The sequence below is a fragment of the Stegodyphus dumicola genome, chromosome 4, assembly GCF_044657685.1.
Source record: "Stegodyphus dumicola isolate Sdum_Otavi_A_Nest chromosome 4, ASM4465768v1".
Taxonomy (NCBI): domain Eukaryota; kingdom Metazoa; phylum Arthropoda; class Arachnida; order Araneae; family Eresidae; genus Stegodyphus; species Stegodyphus dumicola.
In genome coordinates, this window is record NC_140771.1 from 240,177,619 (window position 1) to 240,192,885 (window position 15,267).

A 15,267-nucleotide genomic window follows, 5' to 3' on the forward strand; every position below is an offset into this window, starting at 1 on the left:
GAATTACACACTCACAACTGTATGCAATATTTTTTTCGTGCATTGATAAAATCTCCTTTATTTTTTGCTCAGCTGATAAGGTAAGTTGCTATATATATATGGCTGACAGCATATTTACTTTTCCCTAAACTATTGTTCTTGCCTTGAAAGTACTGCTGAAACGAGCAGTGTAGTTTTGTTCAAATCTTTTTGCAACAGGCTAGGACAGAATATGTCTCTTCAGATATTAGGTTTAAAATGGAGCTTATTATTTGTAGGGATCCTCACTTTTATCTATTAACTAAGTATTGAGGAACCTAGTGAACTACTGAGAGAATAATTGCTTAAGTCCAAAAACAGAAAGCAGACTCAAGAAGGGTTAATTACCCTTTAATGCTCAAAATAAAGATGTATAGATGGTCCCTTTCTTGGGACATACAACAAACCTCGACTTGGTCTTAAAAATGTAAGAAATAAGAACTTGACTAATGACTAACTAAAGAGATTTAGCCGAAGTTAACACAAAAACTAGTTAGCCCCTAATATTAAATTAGCTAGTGAAGCTGTCAAGGGCATGTAATGGCCGAGCATAGTAACAGCTTAGAGAGACATAGCTGAAAGGCAAATGTGCGCTATTCAGGAAGCCTTATTCTCTCTATCAAAGTCAGTGAACTTTGACTTAAATACTCTCTTCTACTCATTTGCTTTTAACGCAATTCTAAAAACTCATTCTAGTAAGGAATTGTAAGCTGAAGCTAGAAGAGACAGGAAAGGGGTATAAACTTAAAAATAACTCTTATAAAATTAGGATATACCTTACATATATTTAAAACAAAGCTCACTAAGGTTTCCCACAAGAGTTTATATGCATATGTACAAAGATTTTTTTGCTATATGCTTTTCTTAATTCAGTATAATAGTATACGCATTTTTTAGTAAAACAGTTAATGCTTTTCACATTCATCTAAAAAAACTGAATAACCTATATTTTGGCATCCTCTAGAAAAATATGTAGACCAAATGATATGTTATGTATCTATCATAGATGACTATTTCTTAGAAGTAATGGAGAAAATTACAGAAACTCTAAAAGGGGGAAAATATTTCAGTTGATGGAAAGAATGATGCTAATGGTCCTAATGTATGCAATGTCATAATAGGAACTCTGGATCAAGATTTAGCTGTTAAGATATTTTTACTTAATGTCGATGACTTCAGAAAAGTGATTCACTCAGCAATTTGTCAGTTGTTTGTTCCTGTTTTTAAGCAGTGCTGTACCATACATGATGAAAGCAGGAAAATCCTGTTGCAATGTGCACCAAGTTGCAAATACAGTCATCTGGAGAGGTTGAAACGTTTGGCCTACATTTAGTAGGTCTTCGAGAGGCTGAAACAGTAGTTAGAAATTGGTTTCACAAGAGGCTTGGCATGGAACAGTCAACATTTAGCCATTTTACGATGTCAGATTATTGTTGACATGCTTCTTATTGGCCATTGTCTCTATAACACAGTTATCATGGCAAATATAGCTTCGAACTCATTTTCACACTTTGGCTATCTCAAAATTGTTTAATATAATAATGCCCCTCAGTGATTCCCGAAATTTTAAGCTGCATCATATTTACGTACAGTGATGATAGGCTAATAATGCTTCTTTATAATATAATGCTTCTTAATATAACTTGCTTTTATTTGTAACACTTCCAAATTTCAACAATTTTGAACTACTTTTAGCCGATTTATCATGACTTTTTAATTTGTTTTGTAACTTGGAAACCAGTATATGTGTGTGTGCAAATGAAAAATATTATAGTTCGTCAAAAGGTACTACAAATATTATAGTTCGTCAAAAAGTACTACAAATAAATATTATAGTTTGTAAAAAGGTATTTTTACGTTGTATTACTAATACTAATCATGTTCAGTTTTTTAATATTAAGAAGTGGGAGAAATGTCATTTAATCAAACACAGACTAATTTTTATTGTCATATCACTAATGCAATATTTCTAAACCTCCTTTAGTTCTTGAAATACTGTTAAAGCAGTATGTACATAATTAAAAAAATTTTTTCATTTAATTTTAATTATTTGAAATAAATTAATTAGACACCTTTTCTTTTTTTAAAGAGGGTTTTTTATAGCACTCATGTTGTTTATTTCTCAGTGTGATATTATGGACCTACTTGTGTGAAAATGTAAATTTGGCTGTCTTCAAACTACTATGCCATAAAAGATATTTTCTAAGAAACTTGAGTTGGCACAAAATGATTTTCGCAGCCTCCAAAGGCTAGATTTCTGTATAGTACAACTAATTTTTTCCAGTTTACACTTCAGTATTAATGAATGTTTTGGTTTCATTTGAAACTCGCAACCAAATAATGTTTACCATTTTTATTCCCACATCTCAAGAGTGACTGATATTTGGAATTAGTGGAAAGTATTAGCTTTTGTAGCCAGCATTGGGATTTCTACCTGCTTTCGATACCATTTGAGGTAAGCAACTGTTTGAATAAATTTATTTATTTAGAATGTATTTTTTAATTATTTGCTAAGTATAGTGGTACTTTGTTAGTGAGTTTAATTTGTTCTGTGACCGAGCTCCTAAGTTGAAATGATATGATTTTTTTGCTAGCCCATAAAAAATCATTCCAATTTTTTTATTAAATGTTTTCAACATGAGAAAAAAATATTTATAATGAAAAAATACCGTACAGAAATGAAATAAGACCTAATAATTTAATTTTTTAATAAAACCAAATAAAAAATTTTAAAAAAATAAACAGATACATGTATATTAAATTTTCTCTCCCTCATTTTTGCTAAATTTATTCTGTTCTTCAGTAGTTCTTTTTTTGCCATGCTTTTGTCACTTTCATCCAAAGGGTGTTTCAATAGAAACCTGTCCCAAAGAGCTTCATTTCATTCTCCCTTTTAGAATGTTTCTGAAATGAGTTAGGTATTTGTCATTAAATAGCATTGCTGCACTACCAGTTGCAACCTTTTTAGGGTGTTTCTAATCAACAAAGTCTGAAATTTTTTCTCACATAGACAACACATCCTCTTATCCCACTTGAAGAGCTAGCTTCCTCTACTTCTGGCTCTTCTGCAGTCTGCTGCAGAAATTCCATTTGTTGCTGCATCTGTACTTCCATGAACTCCTTCATCATCAGTTCTTCGAATTGTGCGGTAACAAGCTCTTTGTTATCTCCCTTATCCACTTTCAGAACAATGGACTTTCCAAGATACACAGTCTTCTCTGGCACTTCCCGTTCAGGTCTAAATCCTCTAGAGTCCTTTTCAGTCACTATGTTAGGCCACAGGTTTTTCCATGCAGAGGTCAAGGTCTGTTCTGTAACACCCTGCCAGGACATATCAGTCATTTTGAGGCATATGGCAATGTTATAGTGGTCCTTCCAGAACTATCGAAGGGTGAGATTTATGTTCTTAACCTCAAAGCAGTGTTGAAATGTGTTTGGAAAAAGTTTCCTGAAATTGGTGCATGGGCTGTAGCATAGGGATGGTGTAGAATCTTTATAAACAAAGAATCTTTAGAAATCAAACAAACAAAGAATCAAACAAAACAAAGAATCTTTATAAACTTCTTGATGTTGTCCTCAAAGTTTGGTCGGTGGCAAGTAGCATAGTTAAGGAAGAAAATGACTTGTATGGGTAAAACTTTGAGGTATTTCTTAACGGCAGGACCAAAGACCAAGTTGATTCACTCCACAAAAAACACTTCTGGTGGCCTTTGGCCTTTGTCCTCCACATAACCTATAGATTCTCTTTTAAAATTAATGCCTCTTGAAAGCTCTGGGGTTTCTGAGTGGTATACAAGCAGCAGCTTGACTTTGCCATCGCTACTTGCATTTGCGTACAGTGAGTGAGTCAGCCTATTTTTCACGGGCTTGTGACCTGGCGTCTTCTTTTCCTCTGCCATTAGGCAAGTTTTGCTTGCATCTACTTCCAGAAGAGCCCTGTCTCGTCACGGGGGTGTATAATTTGGCTTTGATCAGTTCAGCAAAGGCTTTTTACAAATTTCTCAGCTATCTTAGAATCACAGCTCGCTGCCTCTTCATACCTGACAACAGAGTGAATGCCAATCCTTTTTAGCCTCCTGGAATACCTGGGCTCTGCTGCGGCAAATCTATGTAAGTGATTTGTGCCTTCTCACACTTTATATAGTCTTTATCAGCATGTCTCCAGTAAGCTGCTTCTCTGTCAATTACAATAACAGCAGATTCTCCATCTTTTCATAGACAGAGTTGCGAAGCTTTGAAATAATTTTAGCTCCTTTAGTTGAAGTTGTAGCCTTTATATATGTACTATTCTTCTGCTTCAGAATAGTACATATCGTAGAAGTTGTACAATCGTACAGCATTGCTAAGTCTTTTACTCTTATGCCTTGCTCATGTTTGTCTGTTACCTAGTGCTTTATAAACCTTTTTTTCTTACCATCATTCTTTACATTCTTCTTCTTGGGACTTATAAGACAAATAAATTAACTAAGTAACCAGAAATGCTTCTGCGGCAAGGTGAATTTAAATGACAGATGACTCTGAACAGTAGCGTCTGTCTGAGTAGTGATAAGCCATTTATGAGTTACATATACTTTTCACCATATTTGAAACTTACCCGAATCACATACTAGCTTTTTGAGAAATTTAAATGACATATTTAGTTAAACAGTATCACTTTCATTACAATGTTGTTTTTTTTTTTTTTTTTTTTTTTTTTTTCCTGTAGGCTTTTATTTGGTTATTGTTAACATTTGCACATCCATTATTTTTACTGGTAAATCAGAAAATAGTGTAACTCTATTCAAATTTGAATTAATGATATGCTTTAAAATGAATTGAATTAATGAAATGCTTTAAAAAATTATTATTCAGATTATATTCTTTTTAATGTCGGACGAGTGTTGATTGAAATGTAAATCTCCATATAATAAGACACATTCAGTCTAGCAGTATGCAGAATTTTTAAGCATTTTATTGTTGTCAGAAGGAAATGAATGTTCCAAATGTAAAAGTATATACATACAAAATTTACATAATTAATAATTTCATAAAATCAAACTAATAATTTCAGTTTAAGTGTTACAGACAGTATGTAATTTTTCTGGGTACATATTGACATATTTCAGAAACATAAATATGATTTATTTATTAAATGCAAAACTAATATAAAAATAATTTATTTTGAAATATTTAGGAAGTATTTCTTGGAAAGGCAAAATTCACAATTATGTGCATTTTTTAACAAAAGCAACTTTTTATCAGTTGGCACAGTATGAAAACAATTATACAACTTCATTAACTTCAAAACAAGATTTAACTGATGGCGAGAAATAGAATAAGTTACGTAATATAAAAATTGTATAAAATATGACAGGAACGATACCACAATTTTCAATATATATAGCCTGCCAGCAGGCTATCTTTAACTTCAAATTTTAGAAAACCCACTGGACTTCTGTACGTCTTCCAAGAGGTATCAGAAAATGTTTCAAATCCAATACCTAAAAGCATATGACATGGTTAAAATAAAAGACATTGTGGCATTTATCAAATTCTATGTAACTCGGGAAATATATTACATGACTTTTCAAGGTGCGTAAGATTATTAGGATATTATGGACGAGGTATACATATAATGCTTTTCAATCTCAGCAGTTTCCTAAAATATTTTTCTTATATACTGATTTCTTATGAAAAAATATATACAGGGTGCATCAGAAAAATGTATACACAGTTTGAACTTTCATAAAAAAAGTTAGTTTCTAACCTACAACGTTAAATTTCTGGGAAAAGTAGGGCTGAAAAATAAGTATACTTTCTTGTCAAACTGAATATTTCAAATGGTGTTTAAGTAAATGTTCAAAATGGTGGTCTTTAGCATCAATACATTTCTGAGTTATGAGTCACGACTGATCCTATACTTAATGGGATTCTGCGCACACCGCTTGAAGCTCATCCCAAAGTGTGTCAGTCTGAAGAGCACAAAGGTCCCATTCACTGGCTCAATTAGTCCCATTCACTGGCCTGGTAAATTTTGATCTAGGTATTCTTGTACATTCCTGTGATAGTACTAAGAGGCACCATCTTGTTGGTAATAAAATATGGCATTACTGTACATTAAAGAATATCAGGGAAAATGGAATTAGCAAGCATTCTTAGGTACTAATTACATAACCTTCAAAATGAAAAGGTTCAATGATTACCTTAGGAGAAAAACCACCCTACACTTTTGCACCAGCAAATTCACAACCTTTTTAACAGTAATGTGAGGATTATCTTCAATCCAGTAAACACAATTATGACAATTCCATTCGTATTGACAATAGGGAATTATGACAATGCCATTTCCTGAACCCATTCACAAAATTGGACCTGAATACCATCGTAATGTGTCGTAAATCACATAATCTTGACACACTCTGGGATGAGATTCATGCGATATGCATTGGACATTTTCATGCAAAGTACAGAATCAGACCTGTCTCGTACTCCCTGAAGATTACCAATTGAAAATTTACTTTAAGCACCATTTAGAATTCAAGTTTGACCAGAAAGTGCATTTATTTTTCAAATTGGATTTATAACCTTACTATTCCGAGAGTTCAAAGTGTGTATACATTTTCTGATGCACCCTGTATTTTATATTAACTTATGAAAATTTTTCCATTTCCTGTGCAAAATAGTTATTTATTAGTTGAAAATTTTACGAGATAAAATATTCCAGGTATACAGAAACCACATTTAAACATTAGTCACAGCTTTTGCAGACAGCTTGTCGGTTCTCCAGGTGGACTACAAATGCTCTACGGGATTAATGTCAAGTGAATTTGGAGGCTAAGACATGACTTGAAAGTCACTGGAAGGGACCACTCCCTGACAATTTGACCCTTATGACATTGGTAAAACATCATCCCCTGCCAGAAATCCTGTTGTCATGAGTAGATGAACCTGCTCTGCAACGATGTTCACAGATGTCAGAGATGGTTCTATGGGGATTATGAGTCCTAATATTATATCCCCACTACCGGTTTGTCTTCGTCCAACTGTGCATCCAAGAATCAGGGTGGAAATTGCCATATTAGCATGCACTGTCCATGTAATGGACCAGAAAATGTGATTCATCGGACCATGCAACTTTCTTCCATTCTTCTAATGTCCAATTCTAATTTTTCTCAGCCTATTGCAGAGCTGGCGATGACATGCCGTCAGTGCAGGGACATGCTTCGGCCTCCGGCTGCACAGGCATACGCAGCAATGTATGCTGCACAGTGTGTTGAGAAACACTGTGTGGGTCGCCATTGTTGTAGCTCTTTGGTCACAGCAAACAAGATGTAGCAATCTTTGCTCTCCTCTGGAATCAATTCAATATGTCCTCACAACAACTGCACATGAACAGCCCACTAAATGCACCATTTCTGATACTGATGTTCCCAGTTGCCGAGCCACAATGATTTAAACAGCTGCTTTTTCCATTATGCTGCCGATTGTGCTATGTTTGGACAATGCATAGCTGCTTTATACACTGAAGAGCCATTACATTATGACCACCCTCCATCTATAAAAATGGGCTCTTGCCCAGCAACAAAACTACAGAATGTGTGCTGTTGATAAAGAGGCTATGCATTGTCTTTCCAAACATAGAATGATTAGCTACATAATGCAAAAACCAGCTGATTTATCAGACTTCAATAAAGGTGAAATTGTTGCAGCTTGGAGACTGGGAACATTAATGTCAGAAATGGCACGTTTAGTGGGCTGTTCACATGCAGTTGTTGTGAGCATATATCAAAAGTATCAAGTATAGATGGTGAAGCAACAAGTTGTCGACAGCGCATTGATTCCAGAGGAGATCAGAGATTGCTACGCATTATTCAATGTGCCTAGAGCTACAACAGTGGCAAACCAGACAGTGTTTTTCAACACACTGTGCAGCATACATTGCTGTGTATGGGGCTATGCAGCCAGAGGTCGAAGCATGTCCCTGCACCGATGGCATGTCATCGCTAGCTGTGTCTGAAAAAGGCCAAGAAACATCAGAATTGGACATTAGAAGTGTGTGCCAATTTCCAAACAAAACCATGGATGCACAGTTGGGTAAGACAAGCCGGTGGCAGGGGTATTAAAAGATGGTTTCATGGAGCATAATCCATGGAACAATCCCTGATGTCTGGGAGCTCTGTGCAGACCAGGTTCACCCATTCAGGACAACAGTACAATGTTTATATAACAAGATAATGCACCATGTCATAAGGGTCGCAATATCAGGGAGTGGTTTGAGGAACATACCAGTGACTTTCCAGTCATGTCTCGGCCTCCAAATTCACTTGATATCATAGAGCATTTGTGTTGCCACACATTGTGCAGGAATTGCGGAACCAGTGGATGAGCACTTTACCAGAACCTCCAGATAATGCCAATGCCATGCAGTTTAACATGTTATTAACAGAGTTTCATAATTCTTCAGTACATTTCAAGCACTTTGGTAATTTTAAGTTCCACTCCTTCCGATCGGCTGTCGAGTGTGGATGCTCAGAGAAGTATTATTAGAGAGACATAGCTATTTCTGTTGATGAACTGGTTGTCAAAGAGTTCATAGATTATCTCTTTTATGCTTAGCAATTCTTACTATTAAGTTTTTTAGATACTGAATGACATGTTGAGTTTCTGCTTGTGGATTGGGATAATATATGCACAGCGCAAAAAAGAAAAATGGGACAGCTCTATATCTCCCATTCTAGTGGGCCAATTGATGAAATTCAAATTGTGTTTTTTTTTATGTCTCGAAAGCACGACTTGGATATGTATTAGATTTATATATAGCATCATTCTAACATAGGCATTTTGACACGAAATTGGACTGAGATTACATGCCAATTTTTTTTCCATATTTTGAATCTACGACTCAAATTATCAAACTAAAATTGTAACTAAGACTAAAATTATTGGTGCGAAATTTACGGAGAAATTCAAAATTCGGTGGACTTCTTAATTTTTAGCAACCTAGTTTCCTTTTCTTTTTGTCATTGCAAAAGAGCAGAAAAAAAGTCATTATTTATACTACATTCAAATAATTTTGCAGATATGTCTAGAAATACATCTACCTTTAAGATGATATTGAAAATTTTTTAGGATGATGTTTAAAATTGTACAGAAATGATTTTGAAAAATTTATAAAAATATTTTAAAATATAAATTTTTAAAATAAATTATAAAAACGTGCAAATTATATTTGGATTAAGCCAAAATTTTGGATTCTGGAAGAAGGAATCAGGTACGTTTAATTTAAAAAAAAAAAAAAAAAAAAAAAAGATTAATAAGTCTATATCAAATTCAATTAACATAAATGAGCTACAATTTTGAGAGCTAACTTTTTAAAAACTACTCATGTGATTTTTACAAAACTTGGCAGTTTGGCATAATTTGAGTCGTAGAATCAAAAATATGGAAAAAAATTGGCATGTCATTTCAGAGAAAGGTGCAATTTTGTTTCAAAATACCTATGTTAGAATGATGCTATATAAAAATCTAATAGATATTCCAAATCGCACTTTCGAGACATGAAAAACGCAATTTGAATTTCGTCAGTCGGCTCAGTAGAACTGTCCCATTTTCTTTTTTGCGCAGTGCACATATATCATCTCAATCCACAAGCAGAAACCCAACATGTCAGTTCAGTACCTAGAAAACTTAAGAATAAGAATTGCTGAGCATAAAGAAGATAATCTATGAACTCTTTGTCAACCAGTTCATCAACAGAAATAGCACATCTCTAGTAATACTTCTCTGAGCATCCACACAATTGATCCGAACAAATGGAACTTAAAATTACCGAAGTGCTTGCATTCAGACCTTCCACACACTAAAGAGACCCCCCCCTTTTTTTTTTTTTTTTTGCTCAGTGTACATGGAAGTATCTGTTGCAATAGATGATTCATCTGTTCTAATACATGGGATGATCGGTAATAGGAATGTTTCAATAACTTTACTTGGATTCTTAGTTAGGTAACAACATTGTTTGCACAAAATCAGAGGTTATCTCCTGCAATTAGTTGTATGTGTTTGTTTTTGTATAATTCAGGTCTCTAACAGAAATACTTATAACATATTATGCAAAAATAAAAAGCAGCTCTTTTACGTGGATAAAATGAAAAATAGTCAAATAGGATTATTGTTACCAGCTGGTTTGTGACAGATTGTAGTCTGAAGAATATTGCTATTTCTTAAAATTAAGAGATCAAGAAATTGAATGATTGTTTTCACTGTTCACTGTAAAAATTGCAGATTGGGGAATTTTTCTGACGTAAATGAAGAGAGAGCTTTATCTTTTTTACAGAAGATGAGCCAATAATTTCTGTTTTACACAGGAATTATACAAAAAAAATATATATATATTATAAATTACAGAAAACAAAAGATATCTTCTCAGTTTCGTGGGAAAATTTTAAACATTAAAAATATACCTAACAATGATAAAAAGCATTAAAAAAATGAGTAAAGTTCCTGCATGTGGTCATAAAATTATTTTATAAATGATCTTTTTAATTAATAATAATTTATAAATTATCTTTTTTGTAGCAGAAAAAGATAATGCTTTATATATGATTAGTTGAAATTCTGTTAGTTAGAATGAAGAAATATTAGCATATGAATAAAAATTTTACATTACTTAAAATATTTCAAAGTATTAAATACTTTAATCATTTAAATACAGGGTTGTATTGCCCAAACAATTAATGAGAGTATTGCCACTTACCTTAGTATCAATATTCCAGTGATACTGCTTATTGGAGAGAATATAACTGCCATCAATTATAATTCGTTTAGGTGGTTTATTTAGTCCCATAATTCTGACTTGTTGTATCGATGCTTGATAAAAAGTTGACATAAAGACTTTCTTCCCTAAAATTCCATTCACGACAAGAGAAGTCTGAAATGAATTTAAATAGATGCATATTACACATACATTATTAAATAAGAATATTGTTACATTAATTGTAGGATAAATCATAACCTTAAGATGCTGGATAAATAAAGAGGGTCATCCTTTATATACACTCCCCATGCATATTGAGAACATTTAAAATCTATTTTTTTATTAAAAAGATTTAAAAAGATCTTGGAAAAATGTAAAGGCTGGTAGAGGGAACTAAAATAAGCAGATATTGTAATGGACTGTACATGCAGGAATGGTGTGTTGTATAGAGTATTGTTAAGCAGTAAGTTCTGCTGTCATAAATAGTCATTCCACATGCATATGCGTACTCCTAGGAATTTTCAGCAATACTTATTAAGCCTTATTTGATATGAATTGTTTTAATGTATGGCATATTACTAAGTTTATACAGTACTTATTAGTTTCATGTTCATCATGTTAAAAGTAGTGTGATAAAAAATTTTTAAGTTTCCTTCCCTGTTTTTTTCAGTTTAAGAGTTTAAGAAAATCACAAAATGAAATTAATCAAGGAATATACCTCCAACAGATTAATTTAGAAATAAATAAAATAATTTTAAAAGTAATAAAAAAAGTTTGTAAAAATAAAAATAGAATCTTCCAGTTTTTAATTTTTAGCCTTTACCAACGGAAATGTTTCCCTATAACAAATGAAATTTAAATTCTACAAATTCTGTCTATTTAAAATATGACATTAAACAGTAATATATTTTTACACATATATATTATAAAGTGTATTAAAAATTAGATTATAAATTGTTCATTAACCTGAATATGCATTGTAATGTGAATTTAAGTCTTGAAATGGCATCATCTCACAGCACATAAACTTCTTGGAAATGCTGGGTATTTCATGTATCAAGGTTAGCAGCTGTATAATATATTTTTTATCAGAATCCTTTTATAAATACTTGAATTATTTTATAAAGCAAATTGAATTGGGTTTTTTTAATGATACCACTCCCTGTTTTTCATATTTCAAGATTAGCAGTATGCATCACTGCACAAATGGCAAAATCACTGACATGCATTTTACGTATGCACCTGTAGCTAAAATTGAGCAGCTACTCAGAGAACAGAAACATATTTTGCAACTAATTACAAAATCTACTTATTTTAGTCTTCTCTGCCTGCCTTTACATTTTTCCTACATATTTTTGAATCACCTTGTAACAGTATGTAATATAAAATTACATATAGAATTCTCACTGTTCATTTTTCAGATTTTCATTGAGCAAATGGAACAACTTTTCTCACCTAGCATAATCAGCAAGTTATCAAGTGAAGTAATTGAATAATTTTACATGTTAAATACAAAATCCAATAGAGTAAATAAGAACGTTGTACAAATAAAAAAAATAAATTCTGCAAGGAAAACTGATGATTTTGGAAACAGAATTTCTAACAAAAGTACATTATAAGTTATAAATATTATTTCCATGGGATAAAATATTATTCCCACAGTGTATCAAAATAAAACTAAACAATTAATAATTTACCACAGATTACAAAAAGCATTTAAATAGTACAGCTACTAGTTATAACCAGAGTTAGGTTTCTTTGAGGACAGTGGAAGAACCTGGAAAAATTCAAAGAAATTAACATTGATGCTTCTGCGAGGCTGCTAAAAGGGATAAATTTATGAATAATGATTTAACTTATTGCGAAATAAATATTTTATTTTTGCAACAAAATGCAAAATAATTAAAGTTTTCACCAAAATTTCATATTTTGTATATAATTAAAATATTAGCATAATGATATTTATATGAAAAAAGTATTTTTCTGGCCAGTTTTTACCAGCATAGAAGAGCCTTGCTACACTGATGCAATTTACAATGTATGCCAGGAAAGAATAAATAATCAAAGAAAGGTGTAAACATACAAGTAATGCTAGTTAAATTATAAAAAAATGAAAATATTATAATCTGAATATATATTTGTTCACCCCTGCACTATACTACTAACAGTTTCAAATTAAACAAATCCATGCCATCTTAAACATAGGCTCCACTAACACTTTTAATAATGATGCTGATAATTCTACGACTACCGCATGCAGTTTAACTAAAGGCATAAAAACCTTAACTGGAACATAAGAACAACATAATTCAATCACTCTTAAAGCAAAAAAATGCACAATTTACAAACATATAAGATTAAAAAAACTGAAATCACTGAGCCTAGTAACAGAGTGAGTATATATATATTTATTTATTTTTGGTGCGGCCGATTGCAACCAGTGTCAGTCATAAGAAGAATATTATATTAACAAATTATACATTGGTCATTATTCTTTCCTAACACCCTTGTAATCTTACTGTTTTATGATGTCAAATTGCTGTAAATATCTTCTATATATAAATTCATACCTTAAACGACCTACCAGCGGCTAAGTGGCCGCTGAACACTGGCAGTTCGATCCGAGGTTCAAATCCCACGAACAGGCAGGCTGCAAGGGTGTCTTTGTGGTTTTCCCCCATGTGTAACGTATATATACGAGGCAGTTTCCCTTAGAATGTCCTCCACGAAGGCGTCCCTTCCCTTAGGCAGATAGCACTCGAGGCTTTACCATAATCACACACACACACCTTGACTTGAAATCAGTGAAAGAGATTATGATTGTGATATTTATTGAGTCACAGGCCACTATTAAAGCAGTTTTTTTCAGTCATACTTTCAAATAAACTAATATTGTCAAACAACAATGTTCTAAATCGTCAGCTTGTGATAAATTCTCTAATAAATAATGGTCACAATGTTACTCTGTAGTGGATCCCAAGTCATTTTGGAATCACAGGTACTCTGGCCAAGGCTGGATCTGTCCTTAACCGTTTTCTCCTGTTTCTTATCACAGTGCTAAGAGAATCATTGAAGGCAGATGTTGAGCTCATCTTCGAAAGAAGAATGGGACTCTGCGAAGGGGAAGATTTAGAATTCCCTAATGAAGATCTTTGCGACCTACCTAGACCTGTCTATGCCGCTAACTTTGGATTAAAAGCTGGCCATGACTACCTCATGAAATACCTACACAGATTTGGTTTAGCCAACTCTCCATCTTGCCCATTATGTGATACTGATGACACAGGCGGTGACCATTTGAACACTTGTTCTGGACTTAACATGACAATGGCTAATGCTGTCAAAAAATATTGTACTTTTTTTAATGTTTTTAAACTGTATTGGGTTGCCTGTTATGTACTAAAGGCTGCCTAGGTTTGGCATAGGAATATTATTTAAAAAATAATTATTAATTTACCATGTCACTACTGAAATATATATGGATTTCCCTCATAGCTGATTTTAGCATGCAAGCCTCTTGAAACATTTAAAAATTAAAAAATGAATAATATTTTTATATTCATTTCAAAATAGCAAAAATTGGAAGGTAAATATACAAAATAAAGATATATTACCCCTGATGCTTTGCACTCTACTAGTACATATTCACCAAGCAAGTGAGAATCTGTAATAATTAGAATATATACTACAATATATAAATTTTATAACATAAAACTTTTGCCTTAGATACAAAATCTTAATAATAGCAGTATATTAGTATATATTTTACAGATTTTATATAATATATGCTATACTCTTGGAATAAAATAAGTTAATTATTATGTACAAGTACAAAGAATAATGCATTGATAACAAAACAGCAGTAGTGTGATATGCAACAACATGGTAAATAATACTGATGCAGCTGTTGCATGGTAACTTAACCTATGTTCTAATGCAGAGGTTCCCAACCTTTTTTTCCTTAAGAGCACCTTCTAGAATATCTGTTGGACAGCAGGCACCATTACTTTAAGCTGAATTAGTTGTATAGAGTTAATAATACATGCACATAAAAATAAGAGATTGGTCGCATTTCGCTTTGTGCTGGTATCTGTGTTGGACGCAATTTCTGTTTCATTAAAAATGAGAAAACTTTCACATAGAATTTTATTGAGAACTAAAACATTTTTATTGTAATCGTACAGCGGTGGGAACATGTTAAACGATCGGTGGGTGTCATGGTGCCCGCGGGCATAAAGTTGACATAGACCTGCTCTAATGGATCATTCTAAGTTGTCATAATTTTTTTTATAATGTGCAGTATCACATTTATATTCACAAGATTCTAAATCACTATTACTTTAAAAAATTGCTAATAATATGATATATATCAAACTATTGCGCTTGTCCTTCATATCTTCCAACATTTGTCTCAATTGCATCTTGAAAAAATTGTAATAAAACTAAATGCATTTCATTGGAGATTTACTGTTATTTAAGGGTGCAATATTATGCAAAAGACAATGAAATATAATCAA

General features: G+C 32.6%; 1 protein-coding gene across 5 annotated transcripts in view; it reads right to left on the reverse strand.

Annotated features, from left to right (window-relative positions):
* Positions 1-4,951: 4,951 nt before the first annotated feature.
* Positions 4,952-15,267, reverse strand: part of LOC118190793 (sucrase-isomaltase, intestinal-like) — a 178,086-nt gene continuing 167,770 nt past the window's right edge. For all 5 annotated transcript variants that reach the window (XM_085816124.1, XM_085816125.1, XM_085816127.1 and 2 more), the window contains 3 exons: positions 14,365-14,414; positions 10,751-10,924; positions 4,952-5,498 (listed from right to left, as the gene is read on the reverse strand). In XM_085816124.1, coding sequence (XP_085672250.1) covers positions 5,433-5,498; positions 10,751-10,924; positions 14,365-14,414 — 290 coding nt within the window. In that variant the 3' untranslated portion in view covers positions 4,952-5,432. The remainder of the gene's footprint in view (positions 5,499-10,750; positions 10,925-14,364; positions 14,415-15,267) is intronic.